The 25,000-nt window shown below is 34.0% G+C and overlaps 1 protein-coding gene, 1 long non-coding RNA gene and 3 other non-coding genes across 11 annotated transcripts in view; 2 read left to right on the top strand and 3 right to left on the bottom strand.

The window, feature by feature from the left end:
• Positions 1-4,726, top strand: part of LOC106332798 — an 8,328-nt gene extending 3,602 nt beyond the window's left edge. For 2 of the 5 annotated variants that reach the window (XR_001268182.1, XR_001268180.1), the window contains exons 6-10: positions 379-477; positions 2,814-2,894; positions 3,413-3,495; positions 3,781-4,177; positions 4,259-4,726. This is a non-coding gene — a long non-coding RNA (uncharacterized LOC106332798). The remainder of the gene's footprint in view (positions 1-378; positions 478-2,813; positions 2,895-3,412; positions 3,496-3,780; positions 4,178-4,258) is intronic. The other 3 variants (XR_001268184.1, XR_001268181.1, XR_001268183.1) reach the window with 3 other exon arrangements.
• On the bottom strand, positions 878-949 carry TRNAP-CGG. Its single transcript has one exon. It is a non-coding gene; the product is annotated as a tRNA-Pro (tRNA).
• On the bottom strand, positions 2,195-2,266 carry TRNAP-UGG. The gene has a single exon. It is a non-coding gene; the product is annotated as a tRNA-Pro (tRNA).
• TRNAP-UGG lies at positions 2,619-2,690 on the bottom strand. The gene has a single exon. It is a non-coding gene; the product is annotated as a tRNA-Pro (tRNA).
• Positions 4,727-17,415: 12,689 nt separating the features above from the next.
• Positions 17,416-20,309, top strand: LOC106333152 (WUSCHEL-related homeobox 9-like). 3 transcript variants are annotated; one of them, XM_013771628.1, is made up of 4 exons: positions 17,416-17,745; positions 17,866-18,651; positions 18,929-19,110; positions 20,166-20,309. In XM_013771628.1, the coding sequence occupies exons 1-4, from the start codon at positions 17,619-17,621 to the stop codon at positions 20,169-20,171; spliced, it is 1,101 nt and encodes a 366-aa protein (XP_013627082.1). In that variant the 5' UTR covers positions 17,416-17,618; the 3' UTR covers positions 20,172-20,309. The 3 variants fall into 3 exon arrangements, with proteins under 3 accessions (XP_013627082.1, XP_013627081.1, XP_013627080.1); XM_013771627.1 differs by lacking the exon at positions 20,166-20,309 and adding an exon at positions 19,663-19,800; XM_013771626.1 differs by lacking the exon at positions 20,166-20,309 and having other exon boundaries at positions 18,929-19,249.
• The last annotated feature ends 4,691 nt before the right edge of the window (positions 20,310-25,000 follow it).

The raw sequence follows: 25,000 nt of genomic DNA, 5'->3' as shown, positions 1-25,000 counted from the left end.
AACTTTGCTTTTGTAGGTGATATGGGTAAAATCAGTTTTGGTTGGTTACTAGAACCAAGGCCAAAGCATCTGAAAATAAGGATACAGTTTGAATATTGTTTTCATAGTTCATTTGATTAGAAAGAATCAATCATAAGAATCTCTTAGATGCATAGATGTGGTATCATGCCTAACAGATCCATTGTCTGAAATCTGATTTTAGATCTTGGTTACTGAATTTAAACCTATACTTTTCAACAATCATAGCTCTTAGAGATTAATTTTCTTCATTTTCTTACCATAGTTTTATGTAATGTTTTACCATTCCTTCAAATAACTTGTGATTTCTGTTGAATTTTAGATGAAAGTTATTTAACAAGTCTTTTCTTATTGGTGCAGCTTATTCTTGAATGCCTTTCAACATGGTTTGTGGCTAAGTCTAATATCGGAAATCAACAAATCTAAGCTATCTATAATTCATCTGGTGCAAGAGCAAAGGTACATTACAGATCTTTTTCCTTTTGTTGACTTTGGAATTTTCTTTAGTGGAAGTCTGAACAATGTGTAATTTTAGGGAAATGCATTTTCTTTGACTTGTTGTAAGTGGTCTCTGAAAACTGAAAAGTCTAGTACAAATATACTTTATTAGCTAACAAAACAACGTCGTTTTATCATGTTAACGATTGACTAACTTTTGTTAGAGTCAATGTATATTTAAGCACATTTTAAGAAGTTTGAGTAGTTTTTTCGAATTATAATTGAGTTGAGGTCGTATTTGGCACTGATCAATTGTTCGGGTTGTATTTGGCACGACATAAATTGTTGGGGTCGAAATTGACACTTTTCCCGCTAACATTGCCGAGCTTGCTTTTAGCACACAAAACAAGAAAAAGACTTGGGGGCATTCCGAGAATTGAACTCGGGACCTCTCACTCCCGAAGCGAGAATCATACCACTAGACCAAATGCCCTGATGTTGAATACTTATGTTGAAAATGCTATAGAAGAAATCATATTTATGTCATTGTCGGTTTTAGTTCCCGTAGTTGACTTTTCCGTGATTAATATTTCAGTCTTAACAAGGTTTCTTAGATCTGATCAGTCTTAATATTTCAGTCAGTGTCGGTTTTAGATCTGATCTGTGTGATCTTTTCACAACCGAGAGTCCAGGGAATAGCCATTTGCATTGATTGTGTGAAATTATTCCTATTACTCTGTGTATTCTGACCTTGTTTATATGTTAAAGCACATGATACGTTTCTATGAGCTTTCCTGCTGTGTAAGGGATTCCCATGGTATTAAGAAACATAAATAAAGCCAGAACCACATTAGACTTGATGCTCTATTTTTGATGTAATTTAAGTGAAAAAGCTTAAGGGATGGCTGTTTTCTAGTATCTAAGTAGCCACAAAATAGGACCAGAGCTCTTTGGTGTTTAAATATCGTTTAATGGTTTTTGTTTTGGACCTGTACAACATAATCAGTAAGTGGTAAGAAATGTCAATTGTCTGAGATCTGATGTATAGTGCATAGTTTATGGCCTTTGGATGTGACATAATCTGTAGAATTTGCTTATTAAGATATTTTAAGGGTGCATCTGTTGACTTTTTGTAGCCCATATTCAGGATCTAGTTTAAGCACAAAACTATGGTATACCTAACTTTTTTTCTCTAGGCTTTAGAACAAAAAGCTTCAAAATTATATCATGGGGCATTCCGAGAATCGAACTCGGGACTTCTCGCACCCAAAGCGAGAATCATACCACTGGACCAAATGTCCAACTGGTGATTGCTCGTTTGAAGCAACTTAGAAAAAAAAAATTCAGTTGACCTTATCTTTGTGTGTTTACTTGGGCGATTTACCTTTTTCTGTTTCATGCAGCTTACATTGGATAAACTGGCAGTATTTGCATTTTAGTAGTGAGGGGTGTCTGATGTTTTTTCGTTAGAGTGGTCCAAGAAGAGTTTACTTTTGTGCAATTCTCAATAATCTGACTTGAAAGTAAAGGCATGTCATACAATCAAAATATGAAAGCCAGTATTTGAATATTGAAATTGCGGGAAATACAAATACCCTGAACTTGTTACTGATGGTGAAATTCTAGGACTGGTCAATCTTATAGTTGAACAATAACCCTATAATATGCATCATAGAAAGAATTGTCAGTAAAAAAAACTTAGCTGCATTTAAAACATACACTGTTGAAAATGTCAATGGGGGCATTCCGAGAATCGAACTCGGGACCTCTCGCACCCAAAGCGAGAATCATACCACTAGACCAAATGCCCTGATACTAATGTAGTTCAGGTTAAGCACTGAAGTTTCATGTAATGAGACTAGAATCACTTCTGAGACTTGGATCTTGTTTTTGTGATTGACTTTTGGCACACAATCAGTATTGAAAGTTGTAAGTTATATTTAATGTCTGAGATCTGATGCAAAAGTGCGCATGTTATGGCCTTTGGATACAATTTTAAATAGAAACATTCTGAGCAGTAGAATTTACTTTTTTTTTTAAATTTTAAATGTCCATTTTTTGAGTTTGTGTAGTTCATAATGAGGAATTAAAAAATTATGCATTTTGTTTACTTGTTGTTTTTTTCCTGGGTTTTAGAACAAAAATTTCAAAATTAGTCAATGGGGGCATTCCGAGAATCGAACTCGGGACCTCTCGCACCCAAAGCGAGAATCATACCACTAGACCAAATGCCCAACTGCTGATGTACTTCATTTGTTCATTTGAAGCAACTGTTTTCGAAATTCAGTTGCCCTTTTGTTTGTATGTTTACTTAAACTCTATTAACTTGGGGGTGGTACATTTTCTGTTTCTTGCAGCATTTGATGTTCATCTGATTGGAATGTTTCAAGAAGAGTGTACTTTTGTGGATATCTAATTAATCTGACCTGAAAATAAAGGTATGTGATACAATCAGAAAACATAAACCAATATTTCAATATATGATAGTGCTGAAAATACAGACTTGAGGATTGTTAAAAATACAGACTTGAGGATTGTTAATAAGGGTCCTCCAATTCCCTCTGAGACCCATAGCCTAATCTCCTGCAAGTCTCTATATATAATAGAAAAATATAAAGCTTACCAGTTATAGACAAAGTAGAAGTAAGTTTTTGATCCTCCAAACGCTTGGATTAGTATGTGGCAGTGATCTTTGTAATTAACTGATGGTGAAGTTCTAGGAACTGGTAAATCGTTTAGGTGACATTATCTTTAAAAATATGGCACCATAGCTAACAATTATCAGTAACAAAAGATTTAGCTGCATTTAGAACATACACTGTTGAAAAAAGTCAATGTGAGAATCATACCACTAGATCAAATGCCCTACTGTTGATTTAATTCATTTGCAGTACCTTCTTTGAAATTCTGTTAGCTTAGTTAACTTGAGCATTGTTCTTTATACATTTCCTTGCAGCTTGTTGGCGGAGAATTAGGCATCGTAGCCCTTTTCTGATATTATCTGGTTAGACATCTCAATCATATGACCTGAAAGCAAAGGTATGTTTCCCTGACCGTTTGTGATGTTCAGTTGAATATAATCCTTATAAATCTGGCACTAGATGACAGAACTTTCAGTAATAAACTTTAATTAGCATACCAAACATACACTGTTTAACAAGTCAACGTGGGCATTTTGAGAATTGAACTAACCTCTTGCACCCAAAAATCATACCACCAGACAAACACCCAACTGTTTGATCTAATCCATTTCAAGCAACTGTTTTTGGAATTCAGATGAACTTTATTAACGTGGGCCTGGTAATTTTTTTCTATTTCTTGCAGCTCATTCTTGGAGAAACTACCTGCATTTGATATTTATTTGGTTGGAATGGGTCAAGAATAGTTTAAATATCTGCAAATCTATATCATCTGACCTGAAAGGTATGTGAAGACAGAAACCGATATTTTAGTATATGACAGTGCTGAAAATACAAAGACCCTAAGGATTTTGATAATGGAGAGCTCCTGCAACTCTGTATAAAGTAGAGAGACAAAAAGCTTTGCCTGACTATAAACGAAAGTAGAGGTGAAGTTTTGAGCCTCCAAACGCTTGTTATGGTGCAGTGATGTTTCGTACTTTACTGATGAAGAAGTTCAAAAGATGATCAATAGTTTCGTTGATATGATCTATAAACGATAATCTCTTAGGTGAACCAACTTCTCCGCTGTTGATGAAACCGTAAGATCAAAGCAATTTTTCTTGGTCTTTTGCAGGAACTTCATTAATCTAAGCGTTTGCATTTGTTTTTATATCCTGTAGCGTACTCTGCTTGCATAAGGAGATTGAAATATTATCAAGATGGAGCATGAAAATCTAAATTTCTGAATCCTGAAAGACAAGGCGTATGTGAGTAGCTACTTTTGTAAATCTGGCACCAGAAAACATAGAAATTGCATGCCCCGTGAATCGAACTCAGGATCTCTCGCACCCAAAGCGAGAATCATACCACTAGACCAAATGCCCTGTTTTCGAACATTGAAGAGAGAATGATTTTGTCTTTGGATCCATTTTTTTTAATACCAATTCCTGCTCTCTGGTTTTATTGTGCTTGAAAGATCACCATTGCAATTGATGAAACTAGAATCAGATCAGGATTGATTTGGTTAGAGGGAGATGTGAATTTAGCTTTAGGGAACCTAAGGTAGTGGATCTGATGGTAAGGATGCAATTTGCATCTTGTTTAATCAGTTACTATTCATGTCATATCTCATATCTTATGTTTTGTTTTTTTCCTGTAACACTATCATATCTTATGTGTTTTTTGTAAACATCTCATATCTTATGTTTAACCATTTGTTTTTCACCTTAAATTCCTAAAATTAATGAACATGAGATTGTCGGTCTTGATTTTGCTTATCAAGGAGTTCTGATATACTTTCGACATACTAGGCCTGGGCACTTTACCCGATACCCGAAGCCGCACCCGAACCCGATCCGAAAAACCCGAACCGAATTCCGAACCGAAATAGCAAAATATCCGAACGGAAATACCCTATGCTGACATAATTGGATTTGTATGCTGAAGATGAGGAGAATGACGAAGATCTTTGCTGAAATATGCTTATATGCGCCAAATTTCATGAGGCTTACATTTACCATGCTAACTTGTATTTCATCTAAACAAAATTAATTGGAGTGTCTAGATCGTGTTATTTTACTCCAAACATTGATCTTGGACATTTAATGATAACTTGATACGAGCCATCGACTTAATACATTTTGTCAATTTCAGACAAAAAAAAAAAACCAAGGATTCCAGCATGATCAATTCCAAATTTCTAATAGTAGCATAACTGTGTATATAGTCCCAAGTATTAGAGAATATATAGTACTCCTCAAACATTCTCATTCCTCAATGCTCCCTTAATTATAGTCCCTATGCATTATACTAGTTTAGTGTGATAAAAATTTAGATATTAATTGTCATTTGACATTTTTTAATAGTCAATCAAAAAAATAAACTTGAGAGAATGTTGTTAAAAATTCATATTTTCTTTGGCATACTCTAATTCCAATAAGAGCATGTTTCTCGAAAACTTCTTTCGTACTTAGAAAATTGCTCTTTCAAAATCCACACACACACACAAAATTGTTCTGAAGTTCATTATACACGTGTGAGGTTTACTGGTCATGATTCCTATAGGCTTTTAATGTCGTTTCCCAATCGGATTAGTTAACAAATCTGTTTTTTTTTTCTCTCCATCTTTTGTCAAACTTTTGACTATATACATGAACTTTATGTTTTTTTTTTTTTTTTTTTTTTTTTTTTTTTTTTTGAACAGAAAACATGAACTTTATGTATTTTGTCAAATTTTCTATATTATCGTTCAGTGTAATGCGTGATTTTTTTTTGTAAATATAAACAGTTTTGTGCCAATAATGGAATGTGCTAGTTGTCAAAATAATGGAATGTGTTAGTTGTCAAAATTATATTTGCTCTGTTCTATCATATAACGTGGTTAAGAAGTCATATAGTTGACACAAATGGTAATATTATTGTTTGATCTATATGACTATTTATAGGCGCAGTATGTTTATGTTAAGAAAAAATAGATCTCTCAAGTGAATATTTGAAAAGTACCCCTTTCTCACAAGAGTGGAATTCTCTCCAAAAACTGCTTATGAGACTTTAAATGGATGAAATTAGTCCTGCGATTCCGAACCGACATTTTGACATTTTGGTATTTGTTCGGTTACGAAAAGGAAACCGTTCGGTGGAGATTTAGAAATACTTCGGTTATATCCTCGGTTCGGTTCGGTTTGGAGTAACCGATTGGAAACCTGATAATTAATTAACCTAAGTATAAATACCCCTCTTAACCTTAATAGTTGACTAATCTAAGTCTAAGCAGTTTTGAAAACAGAATCCTCTCTCTAATCTTATCTCTCTAATCGATCGATTGGTTCTTCTCTTTTTGATTCGAGGTTAATTCTTCTTCTTCTTCCTGTTTATGATTGGGGTTGAGATGAATATGGAGTACGATTTCTTCGAAAATGATTTGGGATTAGGGTTTGTGTTTCGATTTTGGGATTTAGGGTTAAGGTCAACATCGATTTGGGATTTAGGTTTCTCACTTAACTTGATTCAATTTTACTTTCTATCCATCTATTATGTTCGATTGTGTGTCGATTTTATATATTAGGGTTTGGGTTTCAAATCGATTTTGGGATTTAGAGTAAAGGGCAAAAACAATTTGGGGTTTGTGATTAGTGTTGAATGATGATTTTATTTCACTGTCTCATTGTCTCAGACTCTCACTAACTTGATTTTTTTTCTTATGTAGATGTCAGCTTGTGAAGATAACATTAACGATGTCGATAACGATGATCAACTTGGAGAAGGGCATAAATCAGTGGGAACTCAAGCTGGTGGAAAGAAAGGCATGCTTCAGAGAGATTAAGTACTGAATTGCTTCCGCCTACAATGAAGAAGCAACTTCACAGACCAGAAGTGTGGCAGCACTTTATTTAGAGGGAAGATGACCCGAGCATAGCAAACTGTCGATATTGTGGTCAAGACATAGGATGCGACTCAAAGAAGAGTGGAACAGGCGCCATGAAGAATCATATAGCTCGATGTAAGTTGTATGAACTCTTTAAGTCAAGTGGGAATCAAACAATGCTAGGTGGTGATAGTACTAGTGTAGTGACTGCAGTGAAGTATGATGCTAGCATGTTTAGGAGATCTGTGAATGAAATGATTGTGTTGAATGAGTTGCCGTTTGCTTTTGTGGAATCCAAAGATTTTAAGCGTTTCTGTCATAATGTGTTGCCTATGTACACGGTTCATTGCAGGAGGACAGCAACATAAGAAATATTTGGCATGTTGTTGAGAGAGAAAGAAACATTAAAGCACATGTTCAGTTCTGAGAAGAAGAGAATCTCTCTAACCACATATATATGGTTGCTCCTACAACCTCTTGCAGCTACATGGTTGTGACAGCGCACTGGATTGAGAAAAACTGGGATATGCAGAAGAGAATCATTCGCTTCAAACCAGTGACATATCACAAAGGAGAACCGATTGCTGAACATCTGAGTCAATGTCTTGAGGATTGGGGAATTGATAAGGTGTTCACAGTGACAGTAGACAACACCAAGGGGAATGATAAAGCAATACGACTGTTTACAGAAGCTTGTAGGCAAGTAGGGCCATATGCTTTAGTTAAGAATGGGGTGTTGTTGCATATGCGTTGTTGTGCCCACGTTTTAAACTTGACAGTGAGGGATGGCTTAGGTGAGGTCAAAGAGAGTGTGGTGGCTATAAGAATGCAGTCAAGTATGTAAGATCATCTGGTTCGCGGCTACAATCATTTCAGTTGAGGGTCCTCAAAGGAAAAGTTAGTAGAGGAAGCTTGTCTTTGGACTGTATCACGAGGTGGAACTCAACATATCTGATGCTCTGTGCTGCGTTGAAGTTTAGGGTTGTTTTTGAGAAGCTTTTAGCTGAAGACATGATGTACAATGATTACTTGAACGAAGCAGAAGAGAGTGGACATAAAAGGGTTGGACCTCCAACTTCTCACGGGTGGGATGAGGTGCAGAGGTTAGTGAAATTTCTTAAGCTCTTTTTTGGTTGCACGTTGGCGTTTTCAGCATCCAAGACAGTGACTTCAACTATATGTTACAATGAGATTGTCGTCATTGAGAGGAACCTCGTTAGTTTGAGCAACAGAAAAGATGGACTTCTAAAGATTCAAGCAAGGGAGATGAGGAACAAGTTTGAGAAATATTGGGATGGCCTTATCAACATGAATCCGCTTATCATCATTGCAAGCGTGCTTGATCTAAGAAACAAGATGCAGTTTGCTTGCATTTGTTTAGCCAAGCTCTATGGTAAGGACAGTGTAGAGAGTACCCATCTTAGAAGCTCAATTAGGACATTGCTGAAGGATTTGTATGAAGAGTATGCAGTGAAGATGCGCCCACAATCTCAAGGAGACAGTGCTGGTAACACTAGTGAGAATGTCGAACATGAGACTGGTAACATGTTTGACATCTCTGATGATGATGAAGAGTATGAGGGGAGGGATTTTTTGTACTCAGAGATGGAATCCGAGGTTACAAATGATGAAGGCAGTAGCAAGCTTGATATTTACCTGATGGAAATACCAGTGCCACGAACCTCAGACAGCATCAGAAGGGAATTTGATGTGTTGTTAACGTGGAGGCGTAATTCTGCTAAGTATCCAGTCCTATCAGAATTGGTGAAGGATGTTCTAGCTGTCCAGGTTTCTTATGTTGCTTCAGAGTCGACATTTAGTACTAGTGGTAGGATTTTAGATCCTTATCGTAGCTGTCTAACACCATATATGATCGAAACACTCGTTTGCACACATCAGTGGCTTCAAAATAATATTCATGTCGAGAAGCTTGTAAGTTTGATTCAGATGTTTGAAGAATTGAACTTTCATAAGTCTATACGTAAACTTTTCACTTCTTCTGTTAATATTTTTGATAGTGACTTGTGCTAATTGTATTTGTCATTGTGTAGAGGCTTTGGAACTACCAAGACAACATGAGAATTAGAGGCAATGTCATCTTTTTTAATGTGTTGTCTCTTTAATTACTTTGTCTCTTATGAACTGATTTTTACCTTAATAAATTGCAGTTGGAGTGCGAGAGTGAAGGTGTTGATGGCCTGTTCTTTTTTGGCTCTCTTTCTGTATTTATTTTACTTAAGTTAAGGTTACCTTTCTCTATTGTTGGTGAATCTATGATTTGAATCTATGGCTCTTTGCCTCTTTGAATGTGTGGTTGTTGCAAAGAGACTTAGATTCAAAATGTTTGATGAACTGTTGTTGATGATTGGGAAAGGAATGTATCGGGTTTGAACTTTGAACAATCGAGTGAATGTCTTAGATATGATCCATTGTCTTTAAATTTCTTGTGTGTTTGATTCGGTTTTTATAATTTTTAACAGGATAACCGAAATTAACTGACGAACCAAAATAACAATTTAATTAAAAAAACTTAGTAACCAAAATAACCGACTAACTGAAAACCGAAATTAAGCGATTCGACCCTAATTAACCAAAAATTTCCGAATTCAAATTAATTTATATTCAAAATCGGTTAATTTCAAATATTTCATAATTCTGAAAATAACCGATATCCGAACCGAACCGATAAATCAAACGGTTATTTTCGGAATTTGTTTCCAAAATTTTGGTTAACTGAAAACCAAAAAATCGGTTGGGTTCGGTTTCGGAAAACCGAAATCACAGGACTAGATGAAATACATTATCTTAACCTTTTTACCATTGGATGCCAAGAATGATAAATTTTGAACTTTTGAGGAATATATGTACTTTATTTTATTGTTATTGGTTGGTGATTTTTCTTCTTCTATTCCTTAAGAGTTCAAAGTTTATCTACGTGTTTGTATTTGAGATTAATTTATAAAACTAAGCTGTAAGCTAGAGCGAGTTACAAAGTACAAATAATATAATGGATAAGATTGTCATTCAATCCTATGTACTAATACACTCGACAACAGCCCAATTTTTACTGTTCTTGTCCCTCAATTTATCCTTAATTGTAACTTTTTTTTTGGTACTAATGTTGAAAGCTTAATTGCAATCTTGTCACACTGTTTAGATAGTGTAGATGAGTTATAAGGTTACCTATCAACCTAAACCAGTTGAAGATCAAAAAGAAACAGAATATTAAAATTGAAAATGCACTATCTTTTAATTATTAAATTATTTATGGAAAACTATATTATTATTATACATTATTTTTAATAATTATAAAATTTATGATATAAAACTCACAAAAAAAATTTTTATTCTCCAACGGTCCAAGTTTGGGCTCTCTCAAAGATCTCATCGAATCCAAACATATTATCTTTTCAATCGCTTTTTGTCAACATGGATCATCTGTATTAGATGACCATCAATTTGCATGAATTTTATGATATCTCTGGAAATGACGAAACAATAAGATTTTTACCAATATAGATGTTGATCCGAGGGACATTCTCAAGCTGGCAGAAACCGAATCATTACTTTAGGATGAGGCACATGTCTCAATTACACAAAAGGTCACGCATTTTAGGGAGTCATAGATGACAAGTTTACATGTCATCCATGGTGTTTTACGGATGGGTCATACAACGCTCATGATATTCATTCGGACCAAGGCTGGTATAGTACGTTAGAAGACTTTTATGAACCGATGGAAGCAAGAAATACGAGAGCCAGCCATTCACCCATACATTAGGAAATAGAAGCACTCATATGAGCCGTAGAATGTATATGAATTTACGTCAGTTTCACGTCACATTTGCAACATATTGTTCTCAATTGATGAAGATGGTGTCAACACCAAAAGAATAGCTTGTTTTTGAAAATTATTTGAAAAATATCAAGATACTACGAAGAAGTTTCAATCATTCAGAGGTCATTCATATACCCCAAACGCAGAATTTAAGGATGGATAATCTTGCACGCAGTGCCAGGAAACAATCATCTTTTGTCGTTCACATGGATGCAGAGTTATCAATTTGGTTTTAAGAGTCATAGTTGAATCTATTTATGATGATGACAAAAACAACTCACAAAATATCATATTTTGATATATTTTGAATATTTAAAATACTAGTTATCATATTATTTTGTGTGGGGTTTTCCTTATATTTTAGGGTCACCCAAAGAAAATGAACTAGTATTTTGACTTTTCCTAGATATAACAAGAATAGTGTTTAATTATTCTCTCCTTATATTTTCAAAAAAGATCAAGATATGAGTATTTAGAAGATCTAGCAATTGTATAAGAAGTAACAAATTAGTTACTACAAAAATATGAAATTTATATGAAAATGAGCAATTTATGATAATAATAAAAAATCGATGATGAAAATGCAAAGTAGGGAGATTGCATGTGATGGAAAGTTAGGGCATCGAAGAGATGGCATGTTGGTGTATTTACTAATGCGAGCATTTAGTGAGACTGCAAAAAAGGAGCGCAATTTTAGCTTACAAGCTCACAACCTCTTTCCTATAACCCATTTCTCGCGCTCCCTCTGTGTACTTTTCATTTATTGCATCGCTAGCAACATATTATATAACGATAGGCTATAGATGTGTGTATATACTTATAAGAAAAAGAAATACGGACGTATATTACATTACTATCATGTGTGTTCGTGTATATATATATCAAGTATTTTTTTTTAACGATGATTTATTAGAATATTACAATTATGAGAAAGATTACATAGACGATTCGACAACCAATAATACTATCTGCCTTACGAGGATCTACGTTTAACTACATCACCCGAGCTGTCCTATTAAGATCCACGTCTGAACGGGTTTACTTGCACCATGTTGAAGATCCCTTGTAAGTCTTTCTTCTGTTGCCTGCATAATTGTTTAATAAATCGTTTTCTCCGGGAATTAAAATCTGGACCTGCTAAGGTAGAATCATTGATGAACTTTTTGTCAAACCACTGGATTAAGGGGTCTTTCACAAATATGAAGTATTTTAGCTACAAAAAAAAAAAGTTTTGCAGTAAGGTCAATAAAAGGTCTTTTGTTGGTTGCTAGCTAGCCATATATTTACAATTTTGAAAGACTATTCTATTTTCATATATATGACTTACCATAATCCAATTCAAACTTGATCTGAATAAAATAGACTTTATATGTCGGAAAACCCTCAGTTAAGTTGATGTCAGCTTTCAAGCTCATAAAGTATAAAGCATTGGAGTGATCGTGCAATTTACTGACATTTTGGTTAGGGACAAACTGGCTGTAGCAAAAAAAAAAAAAAAAATCTTTTGTTGGTCGTCTAGCTAGCCAGCCATCTACTTATTTGAGACTTCCTCTACGAAGGATCTGATATGTATACAATTGTATTTACCATTTTATTGTTGTATACATGTGAATTCCCTCATGCTCCCACATCCAAGTTAATTTAAAGCAAACTTTAAATGTTGGAACATATTCAATTAAGGTTCTGTCAGCTTCACGCTAATAAACTATATATAAAGCATTTGAAGTTTGTGGAAGCCCCATTAGTCCAATGGTTTAATCAAGTGTTCATTAATGTTTCTACACCAAGAATTATGGGTTTCAATTTCCGGAGAAGACGAAATTATGCGAATTAAAAGAGAAAAGGCTTACAAGATATCTGCAGCATGGCGCAAGGAGTACCGTCAAGCATGGATCCCATAGGATGGCTTAGGTGATGCAGTCAGACGTGAATCCTCGTACGGTAGGTAGAATTGTCGGCTGTAGAATCGTTTGTAATATTTCTCATAGTTGTAATAGCATAATTATCCAGCGTTTAAAAAAAAAACATTTGAAGTGATCGTGCAGCAATCTTTTTACATTTAGGTTAGGGACAACTTATTTGTAACAAAGTATGTAAACGATGCCAGGAAGATGAAAAATCGAAAAGAAATTAAAATACTTATCGCTTCAGTACTATTCGGTATGGATCACTCTTCATCCACTACTCCACATAATAATTGCTTCGAACATGTACAACATAAATGTATGAGTCGACGACATCTATATTTTTACGCTAAAAGCAAATGAAGTTACTATTTGAAAATCAGTTTGAAAGAGATCTTACAATTATACACAAAGCAAAAACATCTTATTACTTGTAAGTGCGAGTAAAATCTATGTTTAGAAGATATATCTATTTGAGGGTAGACAAAAAATAAAATGTAAATATTACAAAGAATAACATCCCGCATTGTATTTGTAAAACATATTCTAATTTGATAAATTGTCGAGGTCGACCGGGTGATCGTGGTCGAGTGGTAAAGAGACGGGACTGAGACGCCAACACGTTTCAGGTTCGATCCACCTGCTACGCGAAACTAAGACACAATTATCCTGGTCACCAAACACAGATATGAGCCTATGCTTTAGGGCCCATTTGAATACCCGGAGAGAATGTCTATCCGTAGGCTGCACCTCCCCTTGGAGATTAGTCTGAACCTCTCCATGGACCTAGGATACCCCCAGGTTAATCAAAAAAAAAAAAAAAAAATTGTCGAGGTCTATTCTAGTTACAGTGTAGTTTTTTCTTAATTTACACACATTTAATTTCATTGTAACAAACGCAAAGAAACATGACATCTTGTAATAAACAATCGTATAAATATTTGTTAGTGCTGAGTGGATGTTATAAAAAGTATTCAAATCCAAAATTTGAATATTTAAACATAGTATAATATTTATATGGACGTAAAATGGTCGTTTTGATTATTTCAAAAAGGTTGTTTGGTTTGAAACCGTAATATCAAAAAATAGGTTTTACAATGATTTTTTTTTTTTTGAAAAAAGGTTTTACAATGATTTTTCAAATTGTTTTTAAATATATAGGCATGAGTTCGAACACGGATTAATTACAGAAAAATGAATTTAACCTGTTTGATTTCTGATTTAAAGATAATATGTATAATCCCATATTTATATTATACTGTAAGTTCTCGATAAAACTTGAAAAGTGTAAGATGTCAAAGTTTTTTTTTTATAGCATCTCCAAAAATACATTCTATTTTGAAATTTGTAAAATTATATATTTGAAGTTTAAATGTGTTTTTCTCTTAAAACAAAACTTCAAACTTAACTTCAAAACTATTTATAATTTATACTATGGTCCTTATATTTGTCATAACTAATTTAATTCATCATTTTTTTATAAATAACTAACACATATATAAAACTATTACATTAAAATTTAAATAGAAATACAAAATTAATATTAAACTACAAGAAAAATATCACATTATTCCATAAAATTATTGATGCAATATATATATAGTCAACTAATGCATTTCGAAGTAAAAATTGATTCTTTATTTTTAATTTATAGATTACGAGCTACAAGTTATTGAAATCGGGTGATAGTAATATTTGTAAATACATTGAATCTGAGCAAAGAAGTAAAGGAAGAAAATAAAATATTGTTAAAATATTGTTAAAATACTTAACTTATGTTGATGATAAGTACATTCGATATGTACAAGGAATCGTACGAAAATGCTTCAAATACCATATTCGATTACACAAATTTGTTTGGACAATATTTGAAGATTTTGGAGGCACCGGATTAAATTTACATGAATATTAGTGTTGTTGTAATATATAAATTTGTGTAATAGTTATGTCTTTATGTACTTTTTAAAAGCTTTTTTGTCAAGTTTTTTTAAATATTGTTGTTGTTCTCTAAATCTAGTTTTAATATTTTAAATATTATTTAAAACTTTTGATTTAAGTTTATGCGTAAACTTAAATTTATAAAAAAACTGAAATATTTATGAAATATAAATTTTAAGGACTAAAACAATAAATTTAAATGATAAAATATTTAAGAATCAAATTTCAAGTTTTGAGTATTGAAGCTTCAAATATATAATTTCACTTTTCAAAATTTCAAATTTAAAGTTTTTTTCAAAGAGCAAAAAACTTCGCATTTGAAGTTATAGAATGTATTTTAGATATGTTCTTAGGGAAAAAAAACTACAGTTATTTATCTCAAAAAGTTGTATGTACTTTGTTGAGCCTTTAAGGTTTTCATTCGTTTGTAGTGGTCCCAATATATCAAAACTTATGCCATACTGATTGCTGTTTAGACACCCCACTGAAATCTAGCGTTCCTCCGTGACGCCAATATTTTTTTACTAATAATTCGTAGAAAATAGTTTTTTTTTAACTAAGAAAAAAAATTGTTACTAACACGTTTAATGTTCCAAGACACAAGAAGAATTTAGAGAGTGATGACACTACCATTCGCAGGATAAACATATTCATTTTGCAAAGAACCAAGAAATGGTGACCAATGCGACAAATTATTCATTTCGAAATTTGTCATGCTCAATGAAACGAATGCAACACAGCGCAACACAGCTGTTGATGTTTATTTCTAGATCCCCCGGAGAGTGTTGCACACCGTACGAGGGCACATCTGAATTCCGCCATGATGCTTTGGTTTATTTTCACCCTACTCAATTAAGTTTTTATAAACAGTATTTTCACCCTACTCACCGTACCATTGTTGTTGATAAGATAAATGTTCGCATTTCGTTTAACTATGAAATAACGGCATACGAAAAGAATTCTAATACTTCAAAAAAAATATCTAACAATTACTAAAAGTACATTATTAATGGGAACGATCATCAAAAAGACCCTCGAGTCAATCCAAATAAACAACCTTAATTTCTTTGCAATTACTATACCACCTTGCACCACCCATCCTGACCTCTCAAAATTTCTTATTACATTACATCACACAACCTCTTTGGTTCATCGAACCACTATTCCCACATCCAATAAAAACATCTCTCGCTCAGAAATTTAGGCCATAAACACAAACGTGGCTGAGAAATTTTCTATGCATCAAAGGATGGGGAATGAATCCTATGCAAACAAACAAAACATATCAAGGGAAATAACTAAGCTCGAAACTTTATCTGTATGAAATAACCTTCTCCCTCTCGAACTAAAACAACACATGCTGTAAAAATTAGTTTTGGTTGAATACAATTTTACATTCAATTTAAAATAAAAACACAGTTTATAGTAGTATATTGAATATATAGTTCTAGGACAGAAGTAAAATTACGATCTTTCTGTCTGGTTCTATTTAATGTTTTTGAGATGTCATAATAAAGAAAATAATAAAAGTGATAAATCATAGTTCAGAACCAAACATACGGATCACTTTCAAATAGTCTGTTGCTTCTATTTATGACGAAATTTGGCTTTGTACGTTTGAACTTTGAAGTGAAGAAGCAGTTTGGATTTCAATGCAAGAACTCTAAGTAAAGAAAGATAGGCATGGGGTTGCATTTATACTTTGAGTTTTCTCTGATCTCTTACTGTTTTAGTCACAATACATTGTTATCTTATTAAATATTAATCTGTTTCAAATTATTCATGTTTCTTAAAAATTTGTTTCCAAAAGATACATTTAAAAAAAGTTCATTATAGTTTTCATTATGTAATATGGTAAATTATAAACTTTTAAGATGTGTTTATTAAACTTCTTTTGGTAAAATATTATAGAAAATACTCTCTCCGTTTCCGAAAGTAAGATTTTCTAGAGTTTATTCTTGTTCCACAAAAACAAATTTTATATTTTAAGGTACTTTTAAGAAACATTAACTGTGAATATTTGAATTGATTAAATTTTATTGCAGGATAGTTATTGTAAAGTGTATTGTAAATTAAATTGTAAACATTTATTATATTTTTAATAAACGTGAAAATTTTAGAAAATTTACTTTCTGGAATGGAGAGAGTAGTTAATTACGAAAAATAATGCATTTATAGTTAAACTTTAATGTATTTATTATGTGTAAAAATTCTAAATATGAATTATTTTGAAGGGATCGAGTATTCCCTGGGCAATTTGTATAAGCATTTTAAGTTTTTATTCCTGCTATAGTAGTACACATTTCGCCATACAAAATCGAACTAACTAAATGTAACACCTAAAACAAATCTTAGTTTCTTACATGCATGGATCCTAGTATAAAGTAATTCAAATCATGACGACAAGCAAAATGGATTCAATTCTAAAATGTCAAAGTTCTCCTCGGAATCTAAAACAGATCAAAGACCCTAATGTATCTTTACATGCAGTTGCTAAATTCATTTTTAATGCGATTAGAACTTACTTTTTGACTGGTGTAGTTTATAATAAACAGTGTAAAATAAGAAAATTATTTCTTTATATTTTGTTTTATGATATTTTATGTTTGTAGGATATATAGCCTACTCTAATTCTTTTGCATCCTAAAACAAGAGTAGTGTATTTTTATAAAAGTTTGTCTTTACGAAACATATACAGATGAAAGAAAACATCATATATCCAGAGAAAGAGACTCTATTAAATTAGGTAAACGAGATGAATATAAGTAAGTAGAGAGGTTGGGTAGGTGAAGAGAGACAATAAGATGGAGAAAAAGAGGCCGTAACTCTTTTGCCCTATTCACATTTTTTATTTTCTTCCCATTAGCCATTCTGTTCCCTGCCTCTACTCCTCCTCCCTCTTGACACATCACATCATCATCACATCATAATCACCATCAATCATCATCATATACATACGCATATATCTGTCTTCTTTGGATCGAGTTAAATCAGTTATGGCTTCCTCGAATAGACACTGGCCAAGCATGTTCAAATCCAAACCTCATCACCATCAATGGCAACACGACATCAACTCTCCTCCCTTGCCTTCTTCTGCTTCCCACCGATCTTCTCCCTTCTCAGGTCCTTCTATACTTCCATATATATATTTAGCAATTGAAACCCAAGACTTTCTGATAATTTTGTTCAAGATAATTCTTTTTTTTTTTTAGTTCTAATCTGATGAGATGTGATTTGTTAAAGGGTGTGAGGTGGAGAGGAGTCCAGAGCCAAAACCAAGATGGAATCCGAAGCCAGAGCAGATTCGTGTACTTGAAGCAATCTTCAACTCAGGGATGGTGAATCCACCAAGAGAGGAGATTCGAAGGATTAGGGCTCAGCTTCAAGAATACGGCCAAGTTGGTGACGCCAACGTCTTCTATTGGTTCCAAAACCGCAAGTCTCGTAGCAAACACAAAATACGCCTCCTCCATAAACACTCCCTCTCTCAACCCCAACCTCAACCGCAGCAGCCTTCATCTCCCTCATCATCTTCCTCCAAGTCTACCAAACCACACAAAAACAAGGACAAGAACAACAACACTAATCTCTCTTTGGGTGGTGGTCAAATGATGGGGATGTTTCCATCGGAAGATGCGTTTCTTTTCCCGGTTTCCACCGTCGGAGCGTTTGGAGGTATCACCGCCTCATCCCAATTAGGATTTCTCTCCGGTGATATGATTGAGCAACATAAACCGGCTCATCCAACGGTGGAACCATGTACCGGATATCTCTTGAGCGAGATCATGAACGGTAATGCTAGTTATGGAACTCATCATCAACAGCACTTGAGTGATAAAGAAGATGAAGAAATGAGTATGAAGATGTTGCAGCAGCCACAACATTACGCTGCTACAAGTCATCAAATCACTTCTTACAACAACAACATCATTCTTCATGTTCCTCCAACTACTTCAACTACTACTACTATTACAACCTCAGATCCTCTTGATATTGTATTATCAACTTCGGACCAGCTTCAAGTTCAAGGTTAGTTGAGTAGATAATATTATTTCCCTTCTGAAAAAAGACTCATTACTTATATATCTTTAATTTTCTACTCAACAATATAAATACATTAATTGTTTGTCAACAATGGAAGGGACACATTGATCAATATAAATCTACAAAAAACTTTGTTTATTAGTATGTAAAATGATTATTTATTTATATACCCGTTTGAGGTTTTCTATATATAGATAGTGTTAACATACAGTCATTATACTAACATGAAATAATGGGATAACCTTGGCTAAATCGAAAGCAGTGTGCGCGAGAATAAGGGTGTTTATCAACGAAATGGAGTTTGAAGTGAGCCCTGAACCGTTCAATGTGAGAGATGCATTCGGAGAAGAGGTTGTTCTCATCAATTCTGCGGGTCAGCCCATTGTCACTGATGAATATGGCGTCGCACTTCAGCCTCTTCAACATGGAGCCTCCTACTATCTGGTTTTGTTTCCTCTCTTAGTTTCTCTAATTCGTATGAGTAATTGTTGTGAACAAACGCTAATTAACTCGAAGAAAACAAAAGAGAGCAAAAAACGTACTGAGGCAAATACCCGTTTAGGGCTTCTTATTATTATGTGAATGAAAATTTACAAACACGTAGATCCATATTTATAGCAGTCTCAAATTCCGATTTTCTTTTTCTTATAAGAATACATATTTATCTAGAAAAAATAAATTTTCCTAAACCGATAAGATATACCATTAGATTATATCCTAGTGCATTGAGATTCAAGATACTATTATAAGTGAGATTATACTCCTAGTAAAAGAAATCATTATTTAATGGTTATATAAACTTCGTCTACAGATCTACAGTACTAGTTATTTCTTTTTTTTTTTTACTAAAGACTATTGTTCATTAAAAAAAAAAAAAAAAAAAAAAGAGAAATAACTAGTACTGTAGATCAGTAGACTATTGTTCATCTCTCTTTTTTTATTGACTAAAGACTATTGTTTATTGTCCGGAACATCATGACCCAATGGTAAGGACAGGCTCTTTCCTGCACCCAGGTTGCGAGTTCGAACCCTACCGGAGGGAACTACCTCATGATGTCTCTGGACACCCCACACGGATATGGGTCCATGCTTTAGGGCTCATTTGCATACCCGGAGAGAGGATCTATCCGTGGGCTGCACCTTCCCTTGGAGATTAGTCTGGGCCTTTCCATAGATCCGGGATACCCCAGGTTAAAAAAAAAAAAAAAAAAAAAAAGTTCATTTCTTCGTTGGGATCTAAAATGGATAAATGCATGCGAGAGACATGTTGTTTGGCATAGGTCAACAATGTTGACTCAATCTAATTTAGTTACACACAGACACACATTGTGCTTCTTTAGAGCATTCATTGGTTTTTCCCTTTTTGGCCTTCGTGTTTTTTTGACTTTGTAGTATAAATTCTAGTAACATTTTTGGAGGTTGTGCATGCATGTATGTACATACAGTGTATACTTATTGTGTATGTGATTAATTTTCAGGTATGCTTTTTACTTTTGCAGATCTAGCCGTGTGGGAGATAACGGTTTGAAGATGAATTTAAGACGTGTCTCTTTCTTTCACTATCTCTCGTACGGACGCTTAAATGTTAACATTTGCAAAAATATTGGTTTCACTTACCTGTTGTGATGGTGTGATGTATGAGTTTCGGATAACATTCACAAAACGCTCTCGTTAGATCGTTGACCAATATTTTGTTGTGCGCGTTTCTTATTGATTTCCTAAATCTATAATGCTTTTGTTTCTTCATCTGGATATTTTATAGATGCGAAGAATTGTTAAACAATGGGCTAATATGGTGATGAGTAATGTCGAAGCTTCACATTGCCCAATGTGAAAGTAAATTAGGTCATGCGTTTAGTGTTTAGACTGTGGTATATGGTTTACTTGCGGAAAGTGTGGAAGTTAGTCTTTATCCACGTGAGGTGATACTACACTTTAATCCCGGGGATTAAAAACGTTAGTACGTCAATATAATTATTACAGAACCTATCTCCTTTTCAACCAAATAATAGTGATATAGTTACTTTTATTTTAGTTATAAAACGTAGGAAATTTAGTTTAATTGAGATAATTATTCTAATTTTTTCATTTAAGATATATTTGAGTAAATTTTATCTGAAATTGCCATCTACTAAAATATTGTTAATTTTCATTCAATTTATTAATACTCACATAAGAGACTTGCCTTGGAAATGTTTTTAAACTATTAAGATACATATGTTCAAACTGTAGTAAGATTGTCCAAACAAATAACCATATATGTTAAATCGCTATAACTGTTTTTAGATGTCCAAACATAATGATACAATCTCATTATTTACCCCCCTACAAATTAATTTGCAACAAACGAACACGTAACATATCAAAGTCAGGAACAGAGTTTTTGACAGTCAAGTTGATATGATCCTTTGCTTCAAAGTTTTAACTCTGTCTCATGATTGTAATATTTAAGTTACTGCATTGCAATGGAGTATACGAAAACCTACATATATTTTAGGTAATTAAGGAGAATAAATATTAGTAAAAACTGTATTCGAATGCAAAGGAAGTCTAGCTAGGTAGGGGCTTTGTTATATCAAATCAGACGTTTATCATACAAATGTTTCTCAATAAAAACATGGTCCTACTTTCTATTATTTGACTGTTTCCTTCGTTTTGTCGCTTTGGCGTTATCTTTACCCATGCGTAAGTAGGGATGTTAATACGGGTAGCCCGTACCTTTTTAGGCCCAGCCCGTTTAGACCATACCCATTTAAAACCCGTTAACTGCATGCCCTTTTAACCGCAAACCCGTTAGAGCCCGTTTAATTATGAGCCCCTTTGAATTGGAGATACCCGTGAGCCTGTTTGTTTTTTTCTTTTCCAAATACTGTTTAGTTATTTTTTTAATATAGATTTGTTATTGTTTCTCTCTTTTGCTATGTTAATCCTAAGAAACTTATGATTAAGGATGTTATTTTATAATGAATCCATAATGCTTACCTTTATCAGTTTTAATATTTATTAAACTTCTGCATATGTGTTTGTAACTTGTAAGTTTAACGAATCTGAAATCTGAAGTAAAGCAAACAATTTTGGAGCTTTACAATAACATGTAATGAACCTGTTTTAAAACTGTTTTTGAAGGTGAAAGACAACAAAACAAGACAATATCTGTTCTAGTGCAAACCAACAAACTCATAAATTGAAAGATAACAAAACAGTTTTGCCATTAAACTTGTGTCTGAAAAAAAAAAACTGCCAACCATAGAGAAACAACTATGGATAAACAAGATAGAAACCAACTTCATCCTCCTCTTTTAGTCTCAAACCAACAATGAGTTCTCCATCTACATGGAGCATTGCTCAGCAAAGAAATGACATTATTTATATCAGCATTACGTAAGGAGTTTACACACCTAACAAGACATAAAAGACATAACAGTTTACAGTCAAGGCCACAAACACATGACCTAACAAGACATGAAAGTATCAGAATTGGACCATTCTCTATCAAAGAACCGAGTAAGTAACAGTCAAGGACTCAAGGTTACCTCTTCACTGTCTCATTGTATGTTTGAATCTCCTGACCTTGAACTTTCTACTCTTGAGCTGCTCACTGTTTTTCTGACATCTTCAGTGGCAATCTCATCAGTATCTTGGATGGTACCTACAATTTAAAATGCAAGTTAATCCAAGAATCATTTAACTACAAGTCTGTTTGTGTAAAATTTTAAAACTACCTTCAAATTCTGCAAATCCTCTAAGCCAATTGCGAGCACAAAGCAAAGCTTGAACATTTTTTGGAAGAAGCCGGTTTCGGTATGGAGTCAAAATTCTACCTCCAATACTAAAGGCCGACTCAGAGGCAACCGTAGTAAGAGGGATGGTAAGCAAATCCCTCGCCATATCAGCTAAACCACTCAGCCTATGATGATTCTCTTTCCAATAACCTAAGACATCCAAGTTTGGATAATTTTTTCTGTTTACTCTTGGCTCCTCTAAATAAATATCTAAATGTGTCTTTGGGTTGTCCACACCAGCTGCAATGCTTCTTTCTAACTCAAAAAGACCCTATACAATGAAGCTTCATATCAATAACCCAGAATCAAAATCAGAGGAAGAGTTGTTTGAGAGATTGCTCTCGAAGAAGATGAAACAAATGTCAAAACCAATAACTTACCGTAGCTTAATGAAGAAAACGAAGAGACCCTTTTCTCGATTTCTCAAGTTTGATTCATATAACTTTTCTCGATTTCTCAAATTCGATTGACAGAGAGCTTGAAGAGGATACGATCTAAGAAGAGCGACGGCTTGAGAAAGATGTAAAGTGAAACCTAACGACGTTGTTTTCTCTTTTTTTTTTAAAGAAAAAAAAAACTAAACGGGTAACGGGTCAGAAATTTTATATTCAGACTCCACCCATTTATTAAACGGGCCTTAATGGGTAACCCGGTATGGACCCGTAAAGTTTTACATACAAATAAACGGGTAACGGGCCAGAAATTTTATACAGAGCCCGTTAGAGCCCGCGGGTTTGAAGCCCGTTTTAACATCCCTATGCGTAAGTTAAAAACAATAGCAACTATGTAAAGTAACATTTGGGAATAACTTTCATTAAAAAACACTGGGGTAGACGATGTTCTTTTTTTTGTCAATAAAATACTTTATATTAGAACCCAAACATTGTTTTAGCCCACTACAGGACCCATTACAAGGGAGAAAGACAAGAGGGCATGCTTTGCCAAAGCATCCGCCTCAGAGTTCTGAGATCGTGGAATGAAAGCAAAAGAAATTGAGATAAACAGAGATGAGAGATGATTGATGTCTGCCACAACACCGAAGATCTCCGAAACCATAGCTCTGTTATTGATAGCTCGAATGAGCGTCTGACAGTCGGAGCAAACCCTAAGATGTTGAATCTCGAGGGATGCTGCCACGCGAAGGCTGAATCTGATTGCTAGAGCCTCCGCCATGAGGGGGGAATTGACGAATCGTTGGGCTTGTGATCCTCGTACCGGTTCGTGGGGGTCCGTTGAAGATCCAAGCAAAACCTGCAAAATTTGAAGCTTTATCCCAAGATGCGTCTACCTTACAGTAAGTTGTGTCTGGTCTGATTTGCATTGATCGTGATATATTGGTTGAATTCAGTTGTACTTGCTTCAGTATCAAAATATTATCATAACGAAACCAAATTTATATCCAACTTAAAGAGATAAATTACGGTCGCAATATTAAAAAGTCGTCATGAAAATTAATTCACGTTGAAGAATGTAAATAACAAAATCTATGAATTGACAAGAAAGAAAAAAGTAGAAAGCTAAGAAAAAGACAATGAAAACTAGGTTAGTAAGAGTGTTGACCAGAGAGACTGTGGATTCACCAACAAGTGGGCAGGCCCGGCCCTGAGAATGTCAAAAACAATTTGGGCCAGAAGCAAAAAAAATTGTGGGCCTGTAAAAAAATAAAAAGGTTAATAATGGGGGTTATAACAGCTCGAACCTGTTACCTTTAGCTTAACCTTTCAAGCTTTAACCGACTAAACTGCTGAAAATACTTGAAATTACTGGCCAAAATTTTATTTAACTTTTACAAGGCCGGACAAGGCCGGAAGCATATGTTTCCATGGCTTCTACCCAGGGCCGCTACTGCAAGTGGGACAAAGTTTTCTTACGTCCAGAACTGACAGAACATTCACTCTCTCTCTCTCTCTCTCTCTCTCTCTCTCTCTCTCTCCTGTTTTTTTTCTATATAGCCCAAGGTATTAAATTGATAACTCTACAATGATTTAGATCTCCTGTAACGCAAGAGAGAAATTCAGAATGCTGACAATAACATTTATGAAGCTACTACTGTCTCATGTTGTAGTATCTTGTTGCCTCGTTAGTTTAGAGGTGAGAGTTTCTTTTTTTTGTTTAAGAAATTGTCACTTTTTAAAAAGAAAAAAAAAAGTTTGTCGTTTTTGAGAATTAATTTGCAGACTCTTAACTTAAGTATTAACAATACTAGGTGCATAGTCTCCGCGCAAGCGCGGAGTCAGCTACATTATAGGTGTATTGTATAGTTTTGTTTACGGGATTTTATTGTTTTTTGTCTATAATGTGATTGATGGGACTTTGTATATTACATAAGTTGATGAGTTTGATATAAGAATGAACGATGAAGTCATATGTTGATATTTTTATATCTTATATGTTCAAAGTTGAGGGTGATGGAACTTGTTAGTGTTTACTTAGGTAGTTGTTTGTATATAAATCAAATAGTGCATGGAAAAAGATAATAAATTTAGATTTAAAATGTAAGGGTTTCAAAATAACTGGGCCTTGAATCTGTGGTTTAGTCTAATACTGAAAAA

The sequence above is a fragment of the Brassica oleracea genome, chromosome C3, assembly GCF_000695525.1.
Source record: "Brassica oleracea var. oleracea cultivar TO1000 chromosome C3, BOL, whole genome shotgun sequence".
In the NCBI taxonomy this organism is placed as follows: domain Eukaryota; kingdom Viridiplantae; phylum Streptophyta; class Magnoliopsida; order Brassicales; family Brassicaceae; genus Brassica; species Brassica oleracea.
This window is presented reverse-complemented; position numbering and strand designations above follow the sequence as displayed.

Excerpts from the sequence above, each read along its gene's own strand:
- LOC106333152 (XM_013771626.1), top strand. The coding sequence starts at position 17,619 with ATGGCTTCCTCGAATAGACACTGGCCAAGCATGTTCAAATCCAAACCT. Across the intron at positions 17,746-17,865 it reads CCGATCTTCTCCCTTCTCAG|GGTGTGAGGTGGAGAGGAGT; the intron begins GTCCTTCTATAC and ends GATTTGTTAAAG. Across the intron at positions 18,652-18,928 it reads GGACCAGCTTCAAGTTCAAG|TGTGCGCGAGAATAAGGGTG; the intron begins GTTAGTTGAGTA and ends AATCGAAAGCAG.